The sequence below is a fragment of the Macaca fascicularis genome, chromosome 9, assembly GCF_037993035.2.
Source record: "Macaca fascicularis isolate 582-1 chromosome 9, T2T-MFA8v1.1".
Classification (NCBI taxonomy): Eukaryota; Metazoa; Chordata; class Mammalia; order Primates; family Cercopithecidae; genus Macaca; species Macaca fascicularis.
In genome coordinates this window covers 59937482-59955548 of record NC_088383.1, presented here as the reverse complement: position 1 = coordinate 59955548, position 18067 = coordinate 59937482, and the positions used below count along the sequence as shown (strand labels likewise).

Genomic DNA, 18067 nt, shown 5'->3' with positions numbered 1-18067 from the left:
GCAACTCTCTCTAACACAACTCTCTCTCTAACTCCAGAGGTGGGCATGATTTTCGTCATCTTATAGCTGGAAAATAGATGCTCAGAGAGAGCAAGTAATTTGGTCAAGGTCACACAGCTAGTAAGTGGCAGACAGAACTGGCACCCAGGTCTGCCTGACTCCACTTTGCATTGAGACAGGGACTTGTCTACCTGCTCAGGGAAGTGAGGGGCCAGGCCCACCTCTGCTTCCCATAGTGCCTAAGGTACTCTGCTGTTGGTGCAGGGGCTGCCCAGACCCTGATGAATGTGTAAATTATTACTTGGTGCTCAGAGCAGCAGAGTCTGACGTTTCCTCCAAGGGATGGTGGGCTAGGGGAGGGTGTGCAGTGGGTGCTTTATGCAAAGTAAAAGCTGATGCTGCTGTCCCGGGCAATGCCGGCAGGAAGGGCTGGAGCCTCTGACCTGCGCTGGCCTCTGACCTAGGGCAACCTCTGCTGGGCTGAGGCCACCACCTATGCTAAGTGGGTCAGCAACAGGGTCAGCAAAGGCTAATCCCTGTGCTTGTCCATGGCACACTTCTCCCATGCTAAGCACCTTAGACTCAGGACCTGCTCAGTCTGCACAACCCACTGGTGTGGTAGGCATTACCATCTCAAGAATTAGAATTAGGAAACAGGCTGGGACAGGTGGGTAATTTGCCTGGAGTCACAGTGCTAGGAAGAGGCAGGGTCACGACTTGAACTCTGTCCTGTCTGGCTCCAAAAGGAAGTCCCTTCTGCTGCTCTCTCCTCTGGGCGGCTTGGAGTGCAATTCCTTGGCAGCTCGTATCCTCTTGGAAGGAGGAGAGAGAAACAGATGTGGTGCAAGGGCAGATAGGCATGGGCATCCCAGCAGCCCCCTTCTTCTCCTCCCTTCTGGGGCTGGCACTGAAGAGCAGTGTCCCTGAGGCCATTCAGTGCAAGGGCCCCTGGGTAGGTCTTGCATCTTTGGCTCATCTTCCCCAAGACCCGGGCACTGTCTCCTCTCAGATGTGTCTGCTGCAGCCATCCCAGCCCCAGGTCCTGGGTGGGAGAAACTGAGCAGGAGGCAGAAATCACTGCCAAAGAAGGAGCAGGCTGCCGAGGCAGGGCAGAGGCAGCCCCCACCTTGCCAGGCAAACACTGCCCTCTGCAGGGGGCCCTGGGCTGGTCAGGGCAAGAAATGACCCTGCAGCTGTCAGCACTGGCCAAAAATGGAGAAGGAATGGGGTTCCTTGCTGGCCCTTTCCTAATATAGCTGCACTTGCAGCTATTTTAAGCCTGGGAGGACAGAGGGAATTTTATCAGTTCTGAGGCAGTGGCAGGCTTGGGGCAGAGCAGGGCCACTGTGCCACTCCCTGGGATGGGGGACTACTGACTTGAGCCTGGATCCCCAGGGTTTGGCTGCAAATGACCAGGGTCAGGCCGGCTGGGGCCCAGGCTCCCCCAGCTAGAGCCCACACTGGGCAGATTCAAGAAGATGGCAGAGTTTGAGGACAGAGCCCCCCACCTTCCACACTGTCTCCCTCACAGGCCCCAGACAGGGACACTGGCCACAGGGTCTGCCCCTGCAGGGAATCTCCATTTAAAGAAACAGGGGACAGACACTGCTTTCCCTACAGAGACCATGCTCTGGGAGGCTCACTCTCAGGTCAGAGTGAGAGGAAGGGCCTCTCACTATGCTGTCCGAGCTGGGCTGCCTCGGCTGGGCACTTTCCTTCAGAAAGCCTTGAGCTCGGCCAGGCGTGGTGGCTCACGCCTGTCATCCCAGCACTTTGGGGGGCCAAGGCAGGTGGATCATGAGGTCAGGAGATCGAGACCATCCTGGCTAACACAGTGAAATCCCGTCTCTACTAAAAATACAAAAAAAAAAAAAAAAAAAAAATTAGCCGGGCATGGTGGTGGGCACCTGTAGTCCCAGCTACTTGGGAGGCTGAGGCAGGAGAATGGTGTGAACCTGGGAGGCAGAGCTTGCAGTGAGCCGAGATGGAGCCACTGCACTCCAGCCTGGGTGAAAGAGCGAGACTCCTCTAAAAAAAAAAGTCTTGAGCTCACACTTCTCCCTGCGCTTCCTCGCTCCTCCATCCTGCCTCATTGCTGGCCCAAAGGGCCTTTAGGAGTGGCCCCTGGGGATTGTGCACCCCACTCCCCTATACCCCAAGAGGAGCAGCCAGAGCTGCCTGTGTCTCTTCTGGGAGGGAGAGGAGGTCCGGGTTTGGGGGGCATAGGTAACCCCGCGCACACCCTGCCCCCTCACCACCGCATTGCCTGCTCAGGACAGAATTCCAGAGCTGCCCCCACAAAACAGACTCTTAGTCCAGAGATGCGGACAGGCAAGGAGGCCCCTGGGCCTCAGCCTTTTCCATAGCAGCCACAGCTGGTCCTGTCTCCACCTGCAGCTTCCTCTCTGGGATCTATAGCCAGGTTTGTATGTGGGGGATTCACGTATGTGGTACGAGTGTCCCTGAAGATGGACAAGAAAACACTTCTTCTGGCAAAGCAGAGGGCACTGGGGAACGCCCAAGAGGGAAACACTGCTGTGTCAGTCTCTGAACCAAACCGAGGGTCCCAGTCACTGCGACTCCCAGCTCTCAGCTCTCCCTCCTCGCTCCTTGCTCTCCTCACCCAGTGTGGTTTGGGCTGCTTCTGCCTCCACAATGACCAGGCTGATGATGGCCCCGGCGCTCAAACTCCCCCTGGTGGAGCCTCCCTCTGACCACCCTGTCTTTTTTGCCCTTTTCCTCCCCAGGTGGTAGCCAACTCTCCAGCCAAGTTAGTATCAAAGGACAGCATGTGTGTGCGCTTGCGTGCCAGCCCCAGCATGTGTCTGTGTGTATCTGACGTGGATAGGGTGTGCCTGCTGGCATGTGTACATGTGTGTGCATATGTATGAGTGGGGTGCACCTGTGCCCCTGGGTGAGCCTGCATGTGTGTGAAGCTGGAGTAGAAGCATTTGGGGGTGGGAGTGGGGGCTCCATTCGATGGTTCTAATTTCATTCCCAATTTCCTGCTGCAGCAGCTGCTTAAGATGCGCCTGGGGTTGGTGACGGTGGTTGGGGGAAGGGGGCACGGGCTGTGCTGCTGCTGGGCCTGTGTGAGCCTGAAGACCTTTCTGTCCTGGCGACCCCTCGGAAGGGCTGCACTGGATCTTTTCTGCCCGGGGAGCACACCTATCCATTGGAGGGAAGAGCCTCCTGTGGGTAGAGGATGGCCAGCCACTCAGCAAACTGGACTTGAGGGGGCCTGGGCAGCCGGAGCCCTGCTCTGAGGAAGAAGCACATTCCCTGAAGCGCCTGGAAGAGCAGAGCCCTGGGCCACCAAGAGGGTGGCCTGCAGGAAGAGCCCCTTCATGGAGAAACCTTGCTCAGAATCCCTGTGGGTGCCACTGGAGCCGCTTTTCGCCTTTGGGGCGTTCTGGACTCAGCTTGGGCTGCTGCTCCCATCCCCTACCCCCAGCCCCACGCCCCGCTTCCCCTGCTGTGTGTGGTGGGAGATCTCTCTGTGCCTGGCAGCCCCTGCAGACCCTGGGAGTGAGCTCAGGCTTAGCCAGGCCCTGCAGGGGATCTGGGAACGCCAAGATGGGCAAGGAAACCCTTCTATGGCCAGGAGTGGTGGCTCATGCCTGTAATCCCAACACTGTGAGAGGCCAAGGCAGAAGGATCCACTTGAGGCCAGGAGTTCAAGACCAACCTGGGCAACATCGTGAGACTCTGTCTTTACAAAAAAAAACAAAAATAGTGGCATATGCTTGCGATCCTAGCTACCTCAGGAGGCTGAGATGAGAGGATCACTTGAGCCCACTTGAGAGGTTGAGACTGCAGTGAGTGGAGATCACACCACTGCACTCCACCCTGAACAACAAAGCAAGACCCTGTATCCAAAAAAAAAAAAAAGAAAGAAAGAAAGAAAGAAAAAAGAAAAAAGAAAACCTTCTGCACTGGGCTTTGGGGGAGGGTACCAAGGATTTTCCTGAATAGACCCAGACCACCCACCAATGGGAGACTTATGCAGCCTACAGGGGTTCAGGGCCTCGGCTCTGGGAGATCTCTCTCGACACCCACTGCACCCAGCCCTTGCCTTGGCCACCCATGTAACCACCACCTGTTGCCCTTTTCTCCTCCCCGTCCCTGCCTGTACTCCCCCACCCCTCCCCCAGCGCCGACTACCAGGAACGCTTCAACCCCAGTGCCCTGAAGGACTCGGCCCTGTCCACCCACAAGCCCATCGAGGTGAAGGGGCTGGGAGGCAAGGCCACCATCATCCATGCACAGTACAACACGCCCATCAGCATGTACTCCCAGGATGCCATCATGGACGCCATCGCTGGGCAGGCCCAGGCCCAGGGCAGTGACTTCAGTGGGTAAGCGCCTCCCTCCTCCTCCACCACTCAGCGCCTCCAGAGCCCGAGGGGTCTGGGCCACTGGGCGCCATCGGGACCAGCTTTCTTCCTTCACATTGGACCTCCTGGGGGCATGGCCCTTGGAGGGGAGCCAGCCTTCAGCGGGGTCTTCTGGAACGTGGGTATCCTCTCTTCAGACCCTCTCCATGGTCAGCTTTAGGAGAAGGGTGGAGAAGTGCAGAAAATGGTGGCTTCTCAAAGTGCTTTTCACAGCCTCTGCATTTTCGCAGGCTCCTTGAGGAGGCTGGCTTAAGAAGAGACTTCTACAGTCCTCTTAACAAGGGGACCATCCTGGAGGCCCCCAGGCCTCTCACAGCGAAGCTGTCCTTTAAGGAGGGGGACGTTGCCAGGTTCTTCCAGCGCTGAGAATTGATTCAAACACACTGGCTGGGTTTCTGGTTTTGGAAGGGGTCTGCGACCAGCTATCCACAGTACTGCTGGCGATCAGTCCCACTAATGGGAGCAATCCCCTCCTCTTTGCCCCAGGAAGCCCGGCCTCAGGGCAGTGGCATTTAAGACATCCTTGGTTCCTGGAGTTCGCCCATTAGCTATGGTTGGGGAATTCGAGGTTTGGTAAAGAAAGAGTTGGCTGAAAATCATTTGTGGATGAAAAATGCTAGCAGTGCAAACATTCATGCAGACAGACCTCTCTCTGTGTGTCTCCATGTCTCCCTCTCTGTGTCTCTGTGTCTCCCTTTCTCTGCGTGTCTCTGTATCTCCCTCTAGCTGTATGTCTCTTTCTGTCTTCCTCCTTGTTGCTCTCTTTTTCTCTCTCTCTCTCCCTTTCCCTCTCTTTCTTTCTCTCTCTCTCTCTCGTGTGTGTGTGTGTGTGTGTCTGTCTGTCTGTCTATCTGTTGTTTCTTTCTTACACACATACACACAGTTCCTCACTGTTTTCTACTTGGGAATACCACTGTATTGGCTGATTCTCAATCTGGGCAACATCTTATCCCTGGGTCAGGATAAGAATTGCAGGATCCCCAAGCAATTCAAGGCAAAAAGTCTTGAAATGACAGCGATGTTTTTTTTCCAAAGCCAGGAAAACAGATGTAATAAGAGGGATGGAGGGATTAAAAAGTCCCAGAGAACCCAGTTTCACTTGGCCATTCCAGACCCCAGCCCTTGTGGCCGTGATATGCATGCAGGTTATAAAGGGCAGGCTCCCCAGCCCCAAGGGTGGAACAGTGTAGGCTCCCTAGGCTCTGCTGGAACTGAGGAGCCTGGGACCCTCTTGGAGATGCAGTACTTCCTCTAGGCCACCAGGGGGCAGAGGTCACCTGTCCTAGAGCTTCAAGTCAAACTCCCAAGGCTCAGAGCTGCTGCTCTTGGCGTAATTCTGGGCAAGGTTGATTGAATTCCATCATTCAAAGCAGAAAATATGACCATGCAAGTTTAAAAACACAAGCATTAGCTCATGCGTACCCAGAAAAACAAGGTTGCCTAAGCCCAAGAGCTAACAGGGATTTCCTGTTAGCATTTCTTTGTCATGTGTGTCTTTGGTGTGCTCTTAAAAGTAGTAGCAATGACCAAAGGGAAGTTCAATGGAAAATAATGGAAGAACTGCTCTTCACTAACTTTCTGTTTCCTGCACGTTGGGAAAACTGCTATCATTTGATCTCACCACTAGGGCATCCATCAGTTTTGGAACTGATGCACTGTTGATTAATCGAGGCTTCTTGAAGGACCTTTCCCATCTCCCTCCTGTCCCCTCCCGTCCCCTCCCTGTTCTTCCCCTGGTATGCCTGGAGAGGGTCCTCTTCTCCTCTTCCTTTTAATGCAGCCACGCTGAGCTGACCATGCCGTGGTGCCAGTGAGTAACCCTCTTGGCCATAACGTGCTCCCGTTTCTGCTGTTAATTTCCATGGTTCCTTCCTCACTGACCGTGTTTTTTCTCTTTTTCTTCCTCCTTCACCCACCCCATTCCAATAACTCATTTCTGACCCTAACCCGGCTCTCTTGTGTGCGCTGCCCCTCTGCTATCCCATGATGGACGCGCACTCACGGCTGGGTTTTCCTCTGCTTGGCAGGGCGTCACCGCTGGCGTAAGTAGACTCCGCAGTGTCTGTCCCGTCATCCGTCTGTCTGATTGCGGGATGGTGTGTGGGTTTGGTGGGATGTGTCTGAGGACCAGTGGTCAGCCCACGTGCTCTGTCCACGCTCCTCCTCACACCCACCTGTCAGCCAAACGACATCCCTTGCAGCCTTTCCAGGCAAGTAGTTGTCTCTTGGGGTTTATCCAAATAATGTCACTGTGGTCACAGAAATCACAGAGTAATGACACTCACGCTGCAGGCCCAGGCTGGGGTACATACCTGTGTTCTTCTTGCCATGCTTTGGGGTGGCTCCCCCTGCCTTTCCTATCTGCACTGGGACAGTGTAGACCCGGACGTTAGAATCCACACTGGGCCATTATTCAGGGCTAGAAGGTGACAAGGTGACAAGGTAATCTCTTGGAGGCCACTCCCCAGAATCTGCATGGGAAGTGTATCTGCAGGAGCCAGTGCCTGCCATGACCACCCATGGGAGGGGAAGGATGAATCAGATTGGGGGATGCACACAGTGAAGTAAATGCAGCGGTGACCTGATGCTGCGGTGACTGTGGAGCGTTTTCTGTGGCAAGAAGAACAAGCTGAAAGTGGGTCCAGAGAGTGGACTCAGGCCAAGGGCCCAGGACTGCAGGACCTGTTCCATCTTCTCTGCGTATATTCTCCCTGAGCCTTGGTGTCATGAAAGGCACAGCAGTTTCCTCATCTGACTGCCAGTCTTGGTCACAGCAGCAACAAGAGTCCCTGGTCTTTGCATGGGGCGGTGGGAAATGAAGCCAGAAATGCTGAGTCCCAAGGGACTCACTCCCGGCAGCTTTCTTGAACCCTTGGAGCCAAGAAAGGCACAGGGGAGCTCATCCTGGGCACATTCCAGGAAAACAGCAGCAAACACCTTCCATCCACTTTCTGGATTGCAGAGCTCCGTAGAGAGGCTCAAGGGCCTTGCATCCACGCCTTCCCTCACCCACTGCACAGTTCACACTCCCTCCTTCCCTCCCCTCCCAGTGGGTGAGGAGCCAGTACCGGGGAGACCCGGTTGTGCCTTCCTGTTGCCCATCTCACCCAGACCTCAGGAACCCTTGGGACTCCTCCCTATACTAGAAATGGCCTGTCCCAGCAACAGGAAGATCCCACCCTCTCCTTTGCTCCCTGGGCAGCTGCAGGCTCCTCCCTGGCTGGACCCCAGAAGCCTCTGCTGGTCTTTCCCAGCTGATTCCAACCACAGGCTGCCAGTACCTATAGCTCTCTGGGCCAGGGCGGAGCCTTCAGGGAAGCCAGGGCAGCTCCACCCAAGCTCGATCACCTTTCCCCACCTCTGCTCTTGTAGCCCACCCTGAGCCAAACACAGGGACCACTCCTGGGAGACTAGATCAGTTCCCTGTCGCACTCCTTGCAGGGAGGGTATAAGACATGGACAATGGGGAGGTTCCTCTTCCAGCCAGCCAGCCCTCTGGGGGAAAGGGAGAGGCAGGCAGGAGAGTGCTGGACAGAGCATCTCTCCAGGCATAGGTCCAGGGCCTCCTACTGGGCAGAAGTAGCCTTCCTGAGCCCTATGACTACAGGGAGCCTAATGCAAAGGACACAGGGCTAGCAGCCAGGAAACCTAGGTTCTTGCCCCATGGGACCCCTATCTGCTGTAACCTGGAGCTAATTGGCTGGCCTTTCTGGACCTCAGCTTTAGCATCTGTAAGAGGAGAGGGCTGGGCCAGCAGTCTGTTACTGTTGTGGGCTTCACCTGAGCCCTCCCACGCCTCTGAGAAGGTGGGCTGGGTGGCTTGGTCCTCTGGCCCCCTGGCCAGGGCAAGTGGGCTGTAAGGCTTTTGAACATGGCCTGCACTGCAGTCTGATTCAGGCTGGGAGGCACTGGACCTGAGGGGCTCTAGGGTTCCTTCTGGCTCTGATCTAGGATTTGTTTCTTCAGCCAAGAGTTTTGTGCACCTATCATGTGCCAGACCCTGGGAGCCTAAGGGAAGGTCACGTGGTCCCCCACAGAGGGCTGCGCTTCTCTGGGACAGAGGACCAGTGGCTTCCGTGCAGCCCCACTTCCAACTTCCCCAGGCCAGAAATCCCCTGTCCCTGCAGGCCATGCCAGGGCCGTGCCTCGCTGCCTTGTTTCTTACCAGCTCCCAGCACAGTCAGCCTACTGGCACTGAGCCCAGGGCCCCAGTCCTTTTCCAGGGCAGTGACAGCATTGGCAGCTCCTTGTTTGGATCCAAAAGTGTGAGGAGGGCAGCAGATGGACCCTGAGGAAGCCTCTGGGTCCCCGAATGGCCTCTCCCCAGCCAGCCCCAAACTCATGGCCTGCTCAAGGAGGTCAAAGAAGACCTGTTCTGTTTCCTCCCTCTGTAAAGGGGATCTGGGGGTGGGGATGTCTCTGCTGATGTCTCTGATGGAAACTGTGGCTCCCCAGTTTCCATCGGCGGTAGCTGAAATAGTGCCTCCCTCCCACAAGCTGAGCCTCTCATCTCAGAGTCCTTCTGACTTTGGAAAGGCGTTCCAGGGCCCTGATCACCCAAAAGGTCAGATCCACACTGGGCAGCCACATTAGGGATAGGGGTGGGGGCAAGGCCTAGGCTTGGAGTTAGCACTGGGGAAGGGCAGACCTGAGGGATCTGAGCCTCCTGTCTCTCATGAGGGAGGGGAGTCACTGCTTCACTGTGACCAACCTGAGCACCGAGGACCCAGGTCATGCCCATATCTCAAGTTCTCAGACAGCAACGGGTAAAGGCAAAGTGGGGACAGAACAATAGGGGCCACCAATGGGCATGGAGCAGGGACCCAGCAGGGTGGGAACTGGGCTCCAGCCTAGCCCTCGCCCACGGCCTCTCTCTGCATTGCAGGAGCCTCCCTATTAAGGACCTTGCCGTAGACAGCGCCTCTCCTGTCTACCAGGCTGTGATTAAGAACCAGAACAAGCCGGAAGATGAGGCTGACGAGTGGGCACGCCGCTCCTCCAACCTGCAGTCTCGCTCCTTCCGCATCCTGGCCCAGATGACAGGGACAGAATTCAGTGAGTGCAGGCTCTCGGGGTGGGTGCAGAGGAGGGAGATGCTGAGGGGCCACCGGGGGCCTGGGCTCAGCACTGCAGAAGCCAGGGAGTCCCGCTACCTGCCCTTGAAGGTGGGCCAGCCTTGATGGTTTGTCCGCGGCTGGCAGGGCTCCTTCTGGGCCCCTCGGGCAGGCTGTCTGGTGACAGCAGCCTTCTGCTCCAATGTCAACTCCAACAGTGAGCAGCAGGCTTGGTGTGCAACTTCCGGGTGAGATGACTGCCCAGGGCTGGGATGAGGCCCTCTCAGGCCACCCCCTGACCCTTTCCCAATGTCCTCTGGGGCCTCTGCCCAGCATACAGTGGACAGGCAAAGGGGTAGTCACCATGTTGGGCCTGGCTGAATCCTGGGGACTCAGTGCCCACAGAGCCCCAGCAACTTTCCTTGCTGTGTCTCCTGTGAGTGCCCTGACCAGCTCCTTTCTACCCACAGTGCAAGACCCTGATGAAGAAGCTCTACGAAGGTCAAGGTAAGTGCCTGGACTCGGGCTCTGTGGCCTTGCCCTCTAGCCCCGTCCCTTCCCGGGCAGCCCCCAGGTCACATCACTTATGGAAGGAACCTCTCAAGTTCATGGATTTGGAAAGCCTGGCCTGCAAAGGGCTCCAGCTGACACTAGCTTGAGGCGGCATCCTGGGTCAGTGAGGCGGGCACCTGGACCCGAGTCTCTGTCCTCCAGGCCCAGGCTACAAGAGCGAAGGCTCTGGGCTCTCCCAACTTCATCCCTGGGCAGGGGCAGGGCTGCTTTGGCCTTTGCTGGGCTGTTGAGAATGAGGGCATCTTTCCCTGTGAGGACACCCGGCTGGCCACCTTGCCCACCCACTCATCTCAGGGCCTGTTCCCCTGTGATTCCAAAGGCTGGGCACTGGGAAACAGGCACTCAGGGGTCTGTGCTGGACACAAACGCCTGACCCCTGGACTCACCTGTCCAGACCCACGTTGAGGTACCAGTTCTGTAAATTGCTTAAAGCAAAATAGCTGCTGAAAAAAAGAACAAGCCCTGGACATGAGGACGGGTTTGTGCCAAGCTGGGGGTCTTAAAGCATGGTTTCCCCATCAGTTGCAGGTCTGAGGCCATAGCCACCAACCTACCATTGTGGCCCGTCAGGTGCTCATAGCATGAGGGGGCATGCCATCCTGGAACTCACTGGAACCCGCTAGGGCCTTCCACAGTGAGGAGCAGGGCTCATTGTGACTGTGTGGACACTTCCGGTAGCAAATATGTCATCCGCATGTTCTTCCTGGCACTGTCTGCCTTGGGCCAGTGCATCCTGTGGCAGCCTCTGTGCAAGGGGCTGGGGCTCAGGGCACCCTCCCACCCTGGGCCAAGCTTTCTGTACTTGCTAACCAGCAGGCCCAACACTCAGTGGCCATGTGACCCGCGCAGAGTAAGACTCGAGCCAGCTTAGACTTGTGGATTTTATTTTTGAACCAACACTTTTGCCAACTCAAGTTGCTCTCACTTTTTGGCCAGGCATCCAAGTCTAAGGTGGGGTCGTGCCAGTCCTGCTAAGGATGGCATGCAGTCCCAATAACAGTTCTTAACCCTTCAGTGCCTGCAGGGCATCTAAAGAGTCCGCGATGAAGGGATGCTTGATTTAGCACAGAAGTTAAGCTCCAGCTACTTTAAGTCCTAGAACTCTCAGCTCTCCCCTCGTGCTGTGCTCCGCTGCCCCTGCATGCTGCTCCCATGCTTGTCTTGCCCTCCTCTTAGAAGCCACCCATGTAGCTGCTTCAGTGAGCAATGCAGATGTTCCCAAACATTTGATAAAGGAGTCTTTAAATCACACACCCCAGAGCAAGCGGCTTCAAAATCCCCCCGGGTTCCTTCCAGCAAGAGGCCAGCAGGGGGCCTCTTTTCTCCCTCCCCTGGGACCCAGAGCCCCGCCCTCTCGGCTCCCTTCTGGTTCCTTAATGTTCTGCTTCCCTCTGGTATGCAAGGCAGTCACGCTCAGCTTGTGCCTCATTAGCCAGATGTCTTTAGAACGGGAAAGAGTACTGTGGAAGTGCATTGCAGCAAACTTTTGTCTTTTCTTTCCCCTGGAATGTTTGCAGGCTCTGCAAAATTATTGAGTGAGGAGAGCACAAAGGCAGTGTTGAAGGGGGTCCCCAGGCCTCATCCTTGGTCTTCCCCTTCCCTCCTTCAAGGAACATCTCTTGAAGTTTGTTCTGCCTGGTCTTGAGGGTAATTGAAGGGTGGGAGAGTAGTCCTTCTGCCAGCGGCCTAACCCCATGAAAGCTTGGTTCAGCCTCAGCAAAAGGCAGCCTTCGGAGCCTCTCCCCCAGCTACGGCAGGGTTTCATCCTAGGGAAATCTGGGAAGAGGGCCTGGGAAGTGGCTCCAGTTGACTTCCTCCCACCGTCCCAGGAAGCTTCCCTCACCCCATTAGCACCTGTCTCTGGGGTCTCAGGCCCTGCAGTGGAGGCTCTGAGGCATCCAGCCAGCCTCTGCCTAGGTCTGGAGGGGGCTCCTCTCCCTTCTTCTGACTTTAATTTCTGGAGAGTTGTCCTCATGGGCAGAGCCACCCATGTCACTGAATCCCAAACAACTATCCCATGGACCCAGAGGCGGGTGCAGTGGGTGTAGCAGTTTTAATCTGTCTGTGATTGAAGCCTAAAGCAGTGTCTGTGATCACTGGTCATGGCTGGGGCCCCAGGCTCACCCACGTCACCGTCTGAGCAGAAGGGAAATGCTTTGTCCCACCCTGGTCCAGGCCGGTCAGGAGTCTTGCTCCTCAGGGGCCTGAGCCGCACTTCTATCTGTCCCCACTCCCAAGTTCGAAGCTGCACCCCTAGACTCTCCTGACCCATCTTATTGGCTGAGAGCAGCCACATTCTCTTTCTCCTCCCAAATCCCAGTGGGGATTCTCAGGGTCTGTCTTGAAGGCTGAGTTTCCCCAGGGAGGCTTCACTGTAAACTGCTTCCAAGTGTCTCACTCCAGCAGAGCCTGAGTTTGCCAAGCCTTTGCATGGTGACACCGACACAGTCTTATATCCGTGCAAACGTGCTTTCTCCTTCCTGGCGCTGTGTGGTGAGAAAGTTAGCGGGAATGTTGAGTGAGTAGGCAGGGGCTCTGGGACCTCAAGGTCAGGTGTGAATCCACATGTGAAGAAGACCTTGCAAACTTTCCCTTCACCTCCGTCACTGCTCTGCCTCCAAGGTCCACCCCCAGAGTCCCATGACAGCTCACAGCCCTCTTCTCCTCTCAGGTCCTGGCTCCGAATGGTATCTCTGTCTGGTAGCATGTAGCTTCCATCTGAGGCTCCAGTGCCAACCTGCTGGCCAGCCCAAGATAGAGTATAATTTCCAGGGACTCTATCTTTACGGGTGAGGTGGGAGAGGCCTGAACAGCCCAGGCATCAGCTATGAATTTAGCTTCCCACTCTAGAAGGACCCAGGCACCTTAAGAAATTGTCCAGGCTGACTTGAACATCAGCCTCCTGCCTACTTCCACATGGGAGCTACTCTAGTAGTTATAGGTGATGCTGTGACTCCCCAGTTTCCATCGGAGGTAGCTGAAATAGTGCCTCCTTCCCACAAGCTGAGCCTCTAATCTCAGAGTCCTTCTGACTTTGGAAAGGCATTCCAGGGCCCTGATCACCCAAAAGGTCAGATCCACATTGGGCAGCCACATTAGGGATAGGGGTGGGGGCAAGGCAGGGCTTGGATCTGCAAGGCATCTGGATCCCACTGCTTGGGGGAACCATCCTGGATGTAGCCCAGCATGAAACCCAGACATCCCCCTGATCCCTTATAAGTGCAGCCTCTGCGTTTCCCTGATGCCCGCCTGGGTAAAGAGCTCTGCACCTCCCCATCCTTCCAAGCATTAGGAACAAAGCTGATCTTAGTGAAGAGTCCCTAGAGGAGCTGAAGGTGAGGGTTGCATCACACAGCCCTTTCCATCCCAGATCATGTAAAAATCCTTCCATGCCCCTTTTCCATCATGCAAACATTAAGCTTCTTCCAACAAAATGCCAGGGCTCACTGGCTCCGCTTCTTCCCTCCTGCAGCCTCAGACGCCCCCTTCCCTCCCTCCTCTGGGCAGTCTCTCAGTTTTGCCCCCACTGCAGCCACCTCGCTTACTTGCCGCACAGCACAGGGCCCTCCTGCCAATGGGTGCCCCCGCCAATGGGCCCCTTGTAAGAAAGCAATGAAAAAATTACCTCTCTTCTTTGGATTTTGAGTCCCTGGTGTTCTGCCACCCTAGCGAGTTTGAAAACCACAACTGGAGCACCAGGGATGTTGCCCCAGGTGCCACTGCCTAAGCAGCCCCTGGGGAGCTTTCTTTCTTGCTCTTGCTCTCCTGTCTCTTTTCCTCTTTCCTGTGCCTTCCTCTCCTGGCTCCTTTCCTTGGCTAGCTGAGGATTTTCAAACAGCTTCAAGTAGAGCATGCTCACTAGATCGGACTCTCCAGGGCTGTCCCTGTCCCTGTCCCTGTCACCAAGCACTGATGACAAACTATTACCCAGCCTCCACAGGCCTTGCTAGGACTTGACGATTTACAGGTTAACTGCCTGTGTCTGATCTTGTGCCCCTGTGTTCTGGGTAGTGTCTGTGGGATGGTCAGGACTGTTTGTAGTGCTGTCAGCAGGACTCAAGGAGCCCCGCCACACCACCTTTGCTCGTGCCATCTCCACCCCTTCACCCCAACCTCAGATAGGCAGGTATGTGGCAAGGGAAGAAGACGCCGGCACTTAGATTGTGATTCTGCCCCTGAGTTTCTGTGTGGCTTTAGGTCATTCATGTGACCTCTCTGGGCTTCAGCTTCCTCTTAGTATAAGGAAAGTTCAGACTAGACTGGTGGTTTTCAAATATGTTATATGTTAGCAGTGGGTCCCTTTTGTCAAACAGTCTTAGACAGAGACCCAGTATGCAGGATTCAAGGGGTAGAGAGAGAGAGACTGCTAGGTAAAGCACGTGCAGAACCGAGGACCTCTGTGAGTGTGCGGACGTGGGGGCCAGACCCGATGACTGTTACTGTGCAGAAATAGAAGGCCAGCACTGCCACATCTTCTTTTCAAAGACTTAAAGTTGCTCTTCCTGATTTTTATATGCTAGCAATTCACTTTTTTTTTTTTTTTTTTTTTTTTTTTTTTTTTTTGTTTTGAGATGGATTCTCACTCTGTCTCCAAGGCTGGAGGGCACTGGCGAAATCTCGGCTTACTACAACCTCCACCACCCAGGCTCAAGCGATTCTCCTGCCTCAGCCTCCTGAATAGCTGGGATTACAGGCGTGTGACACCATGCCTGGCTAATTCTGTATTGTTAGTAGAGACAGGGTTTCACCATATTGGCCAGGCTGGTCTTGAACTCCTGACCTCAAGTGATCCACCAGCCTCGGCCTCCCAAAGTCCTGGGATTATAGGCGTAAACCACCGTGCCTGGCCAACTTCTTTTTTTTCTTTTTCTTTTTCTTTTCTTTCTTTCTTTCTTTCCTTCTTTCTTTTTTTTTTTTTTTTTTTTTTTTTTTTTTGAGACAGAGTCTCACTCTGTCACCCACGCTGGAGTGCAGTGGTGCAATCTCAGCTCACTGCAACCTCCACCTCCCAGGTTCAAGTGATTCTCCTGCCTCAGCCTCCTGAGTAGCTGAGACTACAGGTGCATGCCATCACACCCGGCTAATTTTTGTATTTTTAGTAGAGACGGGGTTTTACCATATTGGCCAGGCTAGTCTCAAACTCCTGACCTTGTGATCTGCCTGCCTCGGCCTCCCAAAGTTCTGGTATTACAGGCATGAGCCACCACACCCGACTAACTTCTTAATTAAACTTTTTACTTTGAGATAATTGCAAATTCAGTGCAGTTATAAGAAATAATAGAGATCCCATGTTCCCTTTACCCAGCATCTCCCAATGGTAGCATCTTGCAAAATGAAAGCACAATAACACAACGAGGATGCTGACACTGATACAGGCAAAACACAGAACTTCCCATCACCCAGGATGCCCCACGCTGCCTTTTTATAGCCATACCCACTCCCCTCCAGCACCCACCCACCTCCTTAACCTCTGGCAACCACTCATCTGTGATCTGTCCTGCATCTCTATAATTTTGTCCTTTTCAAGAATGTTATATAAATGGAATCATACAGCATGGGACCATTTAAGATTGGCCGTTTTTAAATCAGCATAATTCCCAGGGGTCACCCAAGTGGTTGAGTGCTCCAATTGTTCATCTATTCCCTTTTATTGCTAAGAAGCATCTCATGGTATGGACTCAGAAATTAATTTTTACATTGAGTTGGAAGCACTGTACAGGTTAAACATACTGTGTTTGTGGCTGGATGTGGCCCTTTGGCCACCAGTGGACACCTCTGGTCTGGAGGATGTGACTGGACCTTCCAGCCTGGAAGGCCTGCATTCTGATGCCTGTGGCACTGGCCTTTCTCAGGTGTTCTCTTCCTCCATTCATTCCCACGTTTCTGGCTGCTGCTTGCCTGCTCTGTACTGTGCCCTCAGCTGAGCAGGTGTGGGTTGAGCCCCAAGAGGCCCCACTGGTGGGAAGTGGCCGGAAGTCCTGGCCCTCTGTCTGTGACAGTGACCTTGTGAGTATGTGTGGGTGTGCACGCATGTGCCCAGGCTGTGCTCAGGCCTGATGGGCAGGCGTGGGCAGGAGCTGTGTGCAAAGGCTTCTCTCTGGGGACAGTGAAGGCTTTTCGAGGCCAGGGCAGCACAGGGAGGGGGCAGGTCTGCCCACCAAGCCTGATCGCGAGGGATAGGCGCTCCTCCTTCTTGATGCCCAGCTAGGGGACAGAGATCATGCGAGGTGCACCTGTCTGTTTGGTTCAATCCTGAGAGCTCACAGCCAAAGCAGCCCTGCCTAGCCCTCACTACATTGACCAGGGAGGCCCCCTTTAGTCAGTCTGCCCTCAGGGCCATTAGCCAGGTTCCTTCTCCATGGCTCCCAACTCACTCAAGGCAGGAACTTCAGTCCCTCCATCCTGGTCCCCAAGACTCTGGGTCTTGCCCTAACCCAGGCCTGACCACTTACAATGTACCCCATGGATTGCATAGCTTCTCCAAGCCCATTCCCTCCCTCCCATGCCCTCTGCCCCACCTGTTAGACAGGGGAATGGTGAACACATCCCCTAACCCCTTTCATTCTTCCTCTCTTCTCTCTCTCCTTCTGTCTCTGTCTCTCTCTCTCTCTCTCTCTCTCTGTGCCACAGGGAAAGGTTTGAAACGGAACGTAACAGCCCACGTTTTGCCAAATTGCGCAACTGGCACCATGGCCTTTCAGCCCAAATCCTTAATGTTAAAAGCTAAAAGGCTGCCTGGAATCCCCCTACCCCGACAGGCTGGATCCCCTCCCTCCTTACCCCCACACAGATCTGGCATGTGAGCCCCACGGTGATGCTTGACAATGTGTAACTGTGCTGGGGGCACCTCTGATGGCCAACCGCAGCATTTCTGTCCTCTGCCCTCCCCAGAGCTGATGCTGGGGCCCAGCCCCCTGCAGCTCTGTACCCACCAAACCTCCCAATTCCTCTGTACCCACCAACCTGCCCCATTCGGGGCAACCCTCGCCACCCCCCAAATAGCCTGTAGCCCAAGCCCCTGCCCTCTGCACAGGGCCTTAGCTGTAGACCAGAGAGGGCATGAGGGGTTTGCTGGCATAACACCCCAGAACCAAGGGAAATGGATGGGCCACTACTCAGTATCCCACCATCCTCAGTTCCTGGCCTCATCCCCTCCTAGAATGAGTCACCCATAGATCAGGGTCTGGGGAAGAGGCTGATCCCTGGCCCTGCCCGGCTCCCTCGCTGTCCTCTGGAGCTCAGGGCAGCCCAGAATAGGGCTCTTTGAAGAGGAAGTGGAAGCCCCAGGGTAGATGAGACAGAGACCCCTCCTGGCAGTGGTGAGGTGGGGGCATGCACCCTCCTTTTTGTACCGTGTGTGCTGGCTCCATAGTTCTCTCTTCTGTACATATAAGCATGCTTGTTCTGAAATAAAGAAGATTTGAAGTGAACCACACCAAGCCCCAGTCATGCTGTGCCTGTGTGTGTCCCACCTGAGAGGGGCTGTGAGGCCACGATCTGGGACAGAGAGAGGAGAGGCACCACCAGAAGAGGGGCAGGGGCAGTGCCCACCAGTCCCAGGACCCAGCGCAGCTCTGGTCCTGCTGCTCTCCTACCCCACAGGTCCCGAGCCCAGCTGCAACCCAGGGTGGGAGGATGGCTGGTAGGAATCTGTGCTGAGGCCCGTTGGGCACCCTTAGTCACCCACAGGGCAGTGCGTATGGGAATACTTGAATGCCCCCTGCCTCTCCTCCCACACCCTGCTGCAACCAGCAGACTGAGCCATTGTCCTGCCCCGCCCCATCAGAAGGCACCCCGCAAGCTGTTTTCGCAAGAAGGAGCTACTTATGCTCGATCCTGGTCCAGAGGCAAGAGAAGGGTTCCAGTGGGCACACCTGGGCTGAGAAGCAGTTCACAAGGGAACTCAGGGGGCCAGGGCTGGGGCTCAGGGGAGAAGAGATGGAAGGCAGCCCTGGCAGATTATTGCTCAAGTGTCAGGAGGCAAGAGGGCTGGGAAGGCTTCCACCTGGGTCTTGCTCCCGGCTCCCACCCACCTGTGGCCTT

The 18067-nt window shown here is 55.2% G+C and overlaps 1 protein-coding gene across 13 annotated transcripts in view; it reads left to right on the top strand.

Moving 5' to 3' along the window:
* The window catches only part of LDB3 (LIM domain binding 3), a 69458-nt gene that overhangs the window by 14974 nt on the left and 36417 nt on the right, over positions 1 to 18067 (top strand). For 4 of the 13 annotated variants that reach the window (XR_012417739.1, XR_012417738.1, XM_005565248.5 and 1 more), the window contains exons 6-7: positions 9283 to 9452; positions 9922 to 9958. Coding sequence is in view for 10 of the 13 variants with exons in the window: in XM_005565248.5 (XP_005565305.3) it covers positions 9283 to 9452; positions 9922 to 9958 (207 nt within the window). In the remaining 3 variants the exon portion in view is untranslated. Of the gene's footprint in view, positions 1 to 2747; positions 2771 to 4154; positions 4359 to 6424; positions 6440 to 9282; positions 9453 to 9921; positions 9959 to 16654; positions 17460 to 18067 lie in introns of those variants that run through there. The other 9 variants (XR_012417740.1, XM_005565250.5, XM_045399951.3 and 6 more) reach the window with 6 other exon arrangements.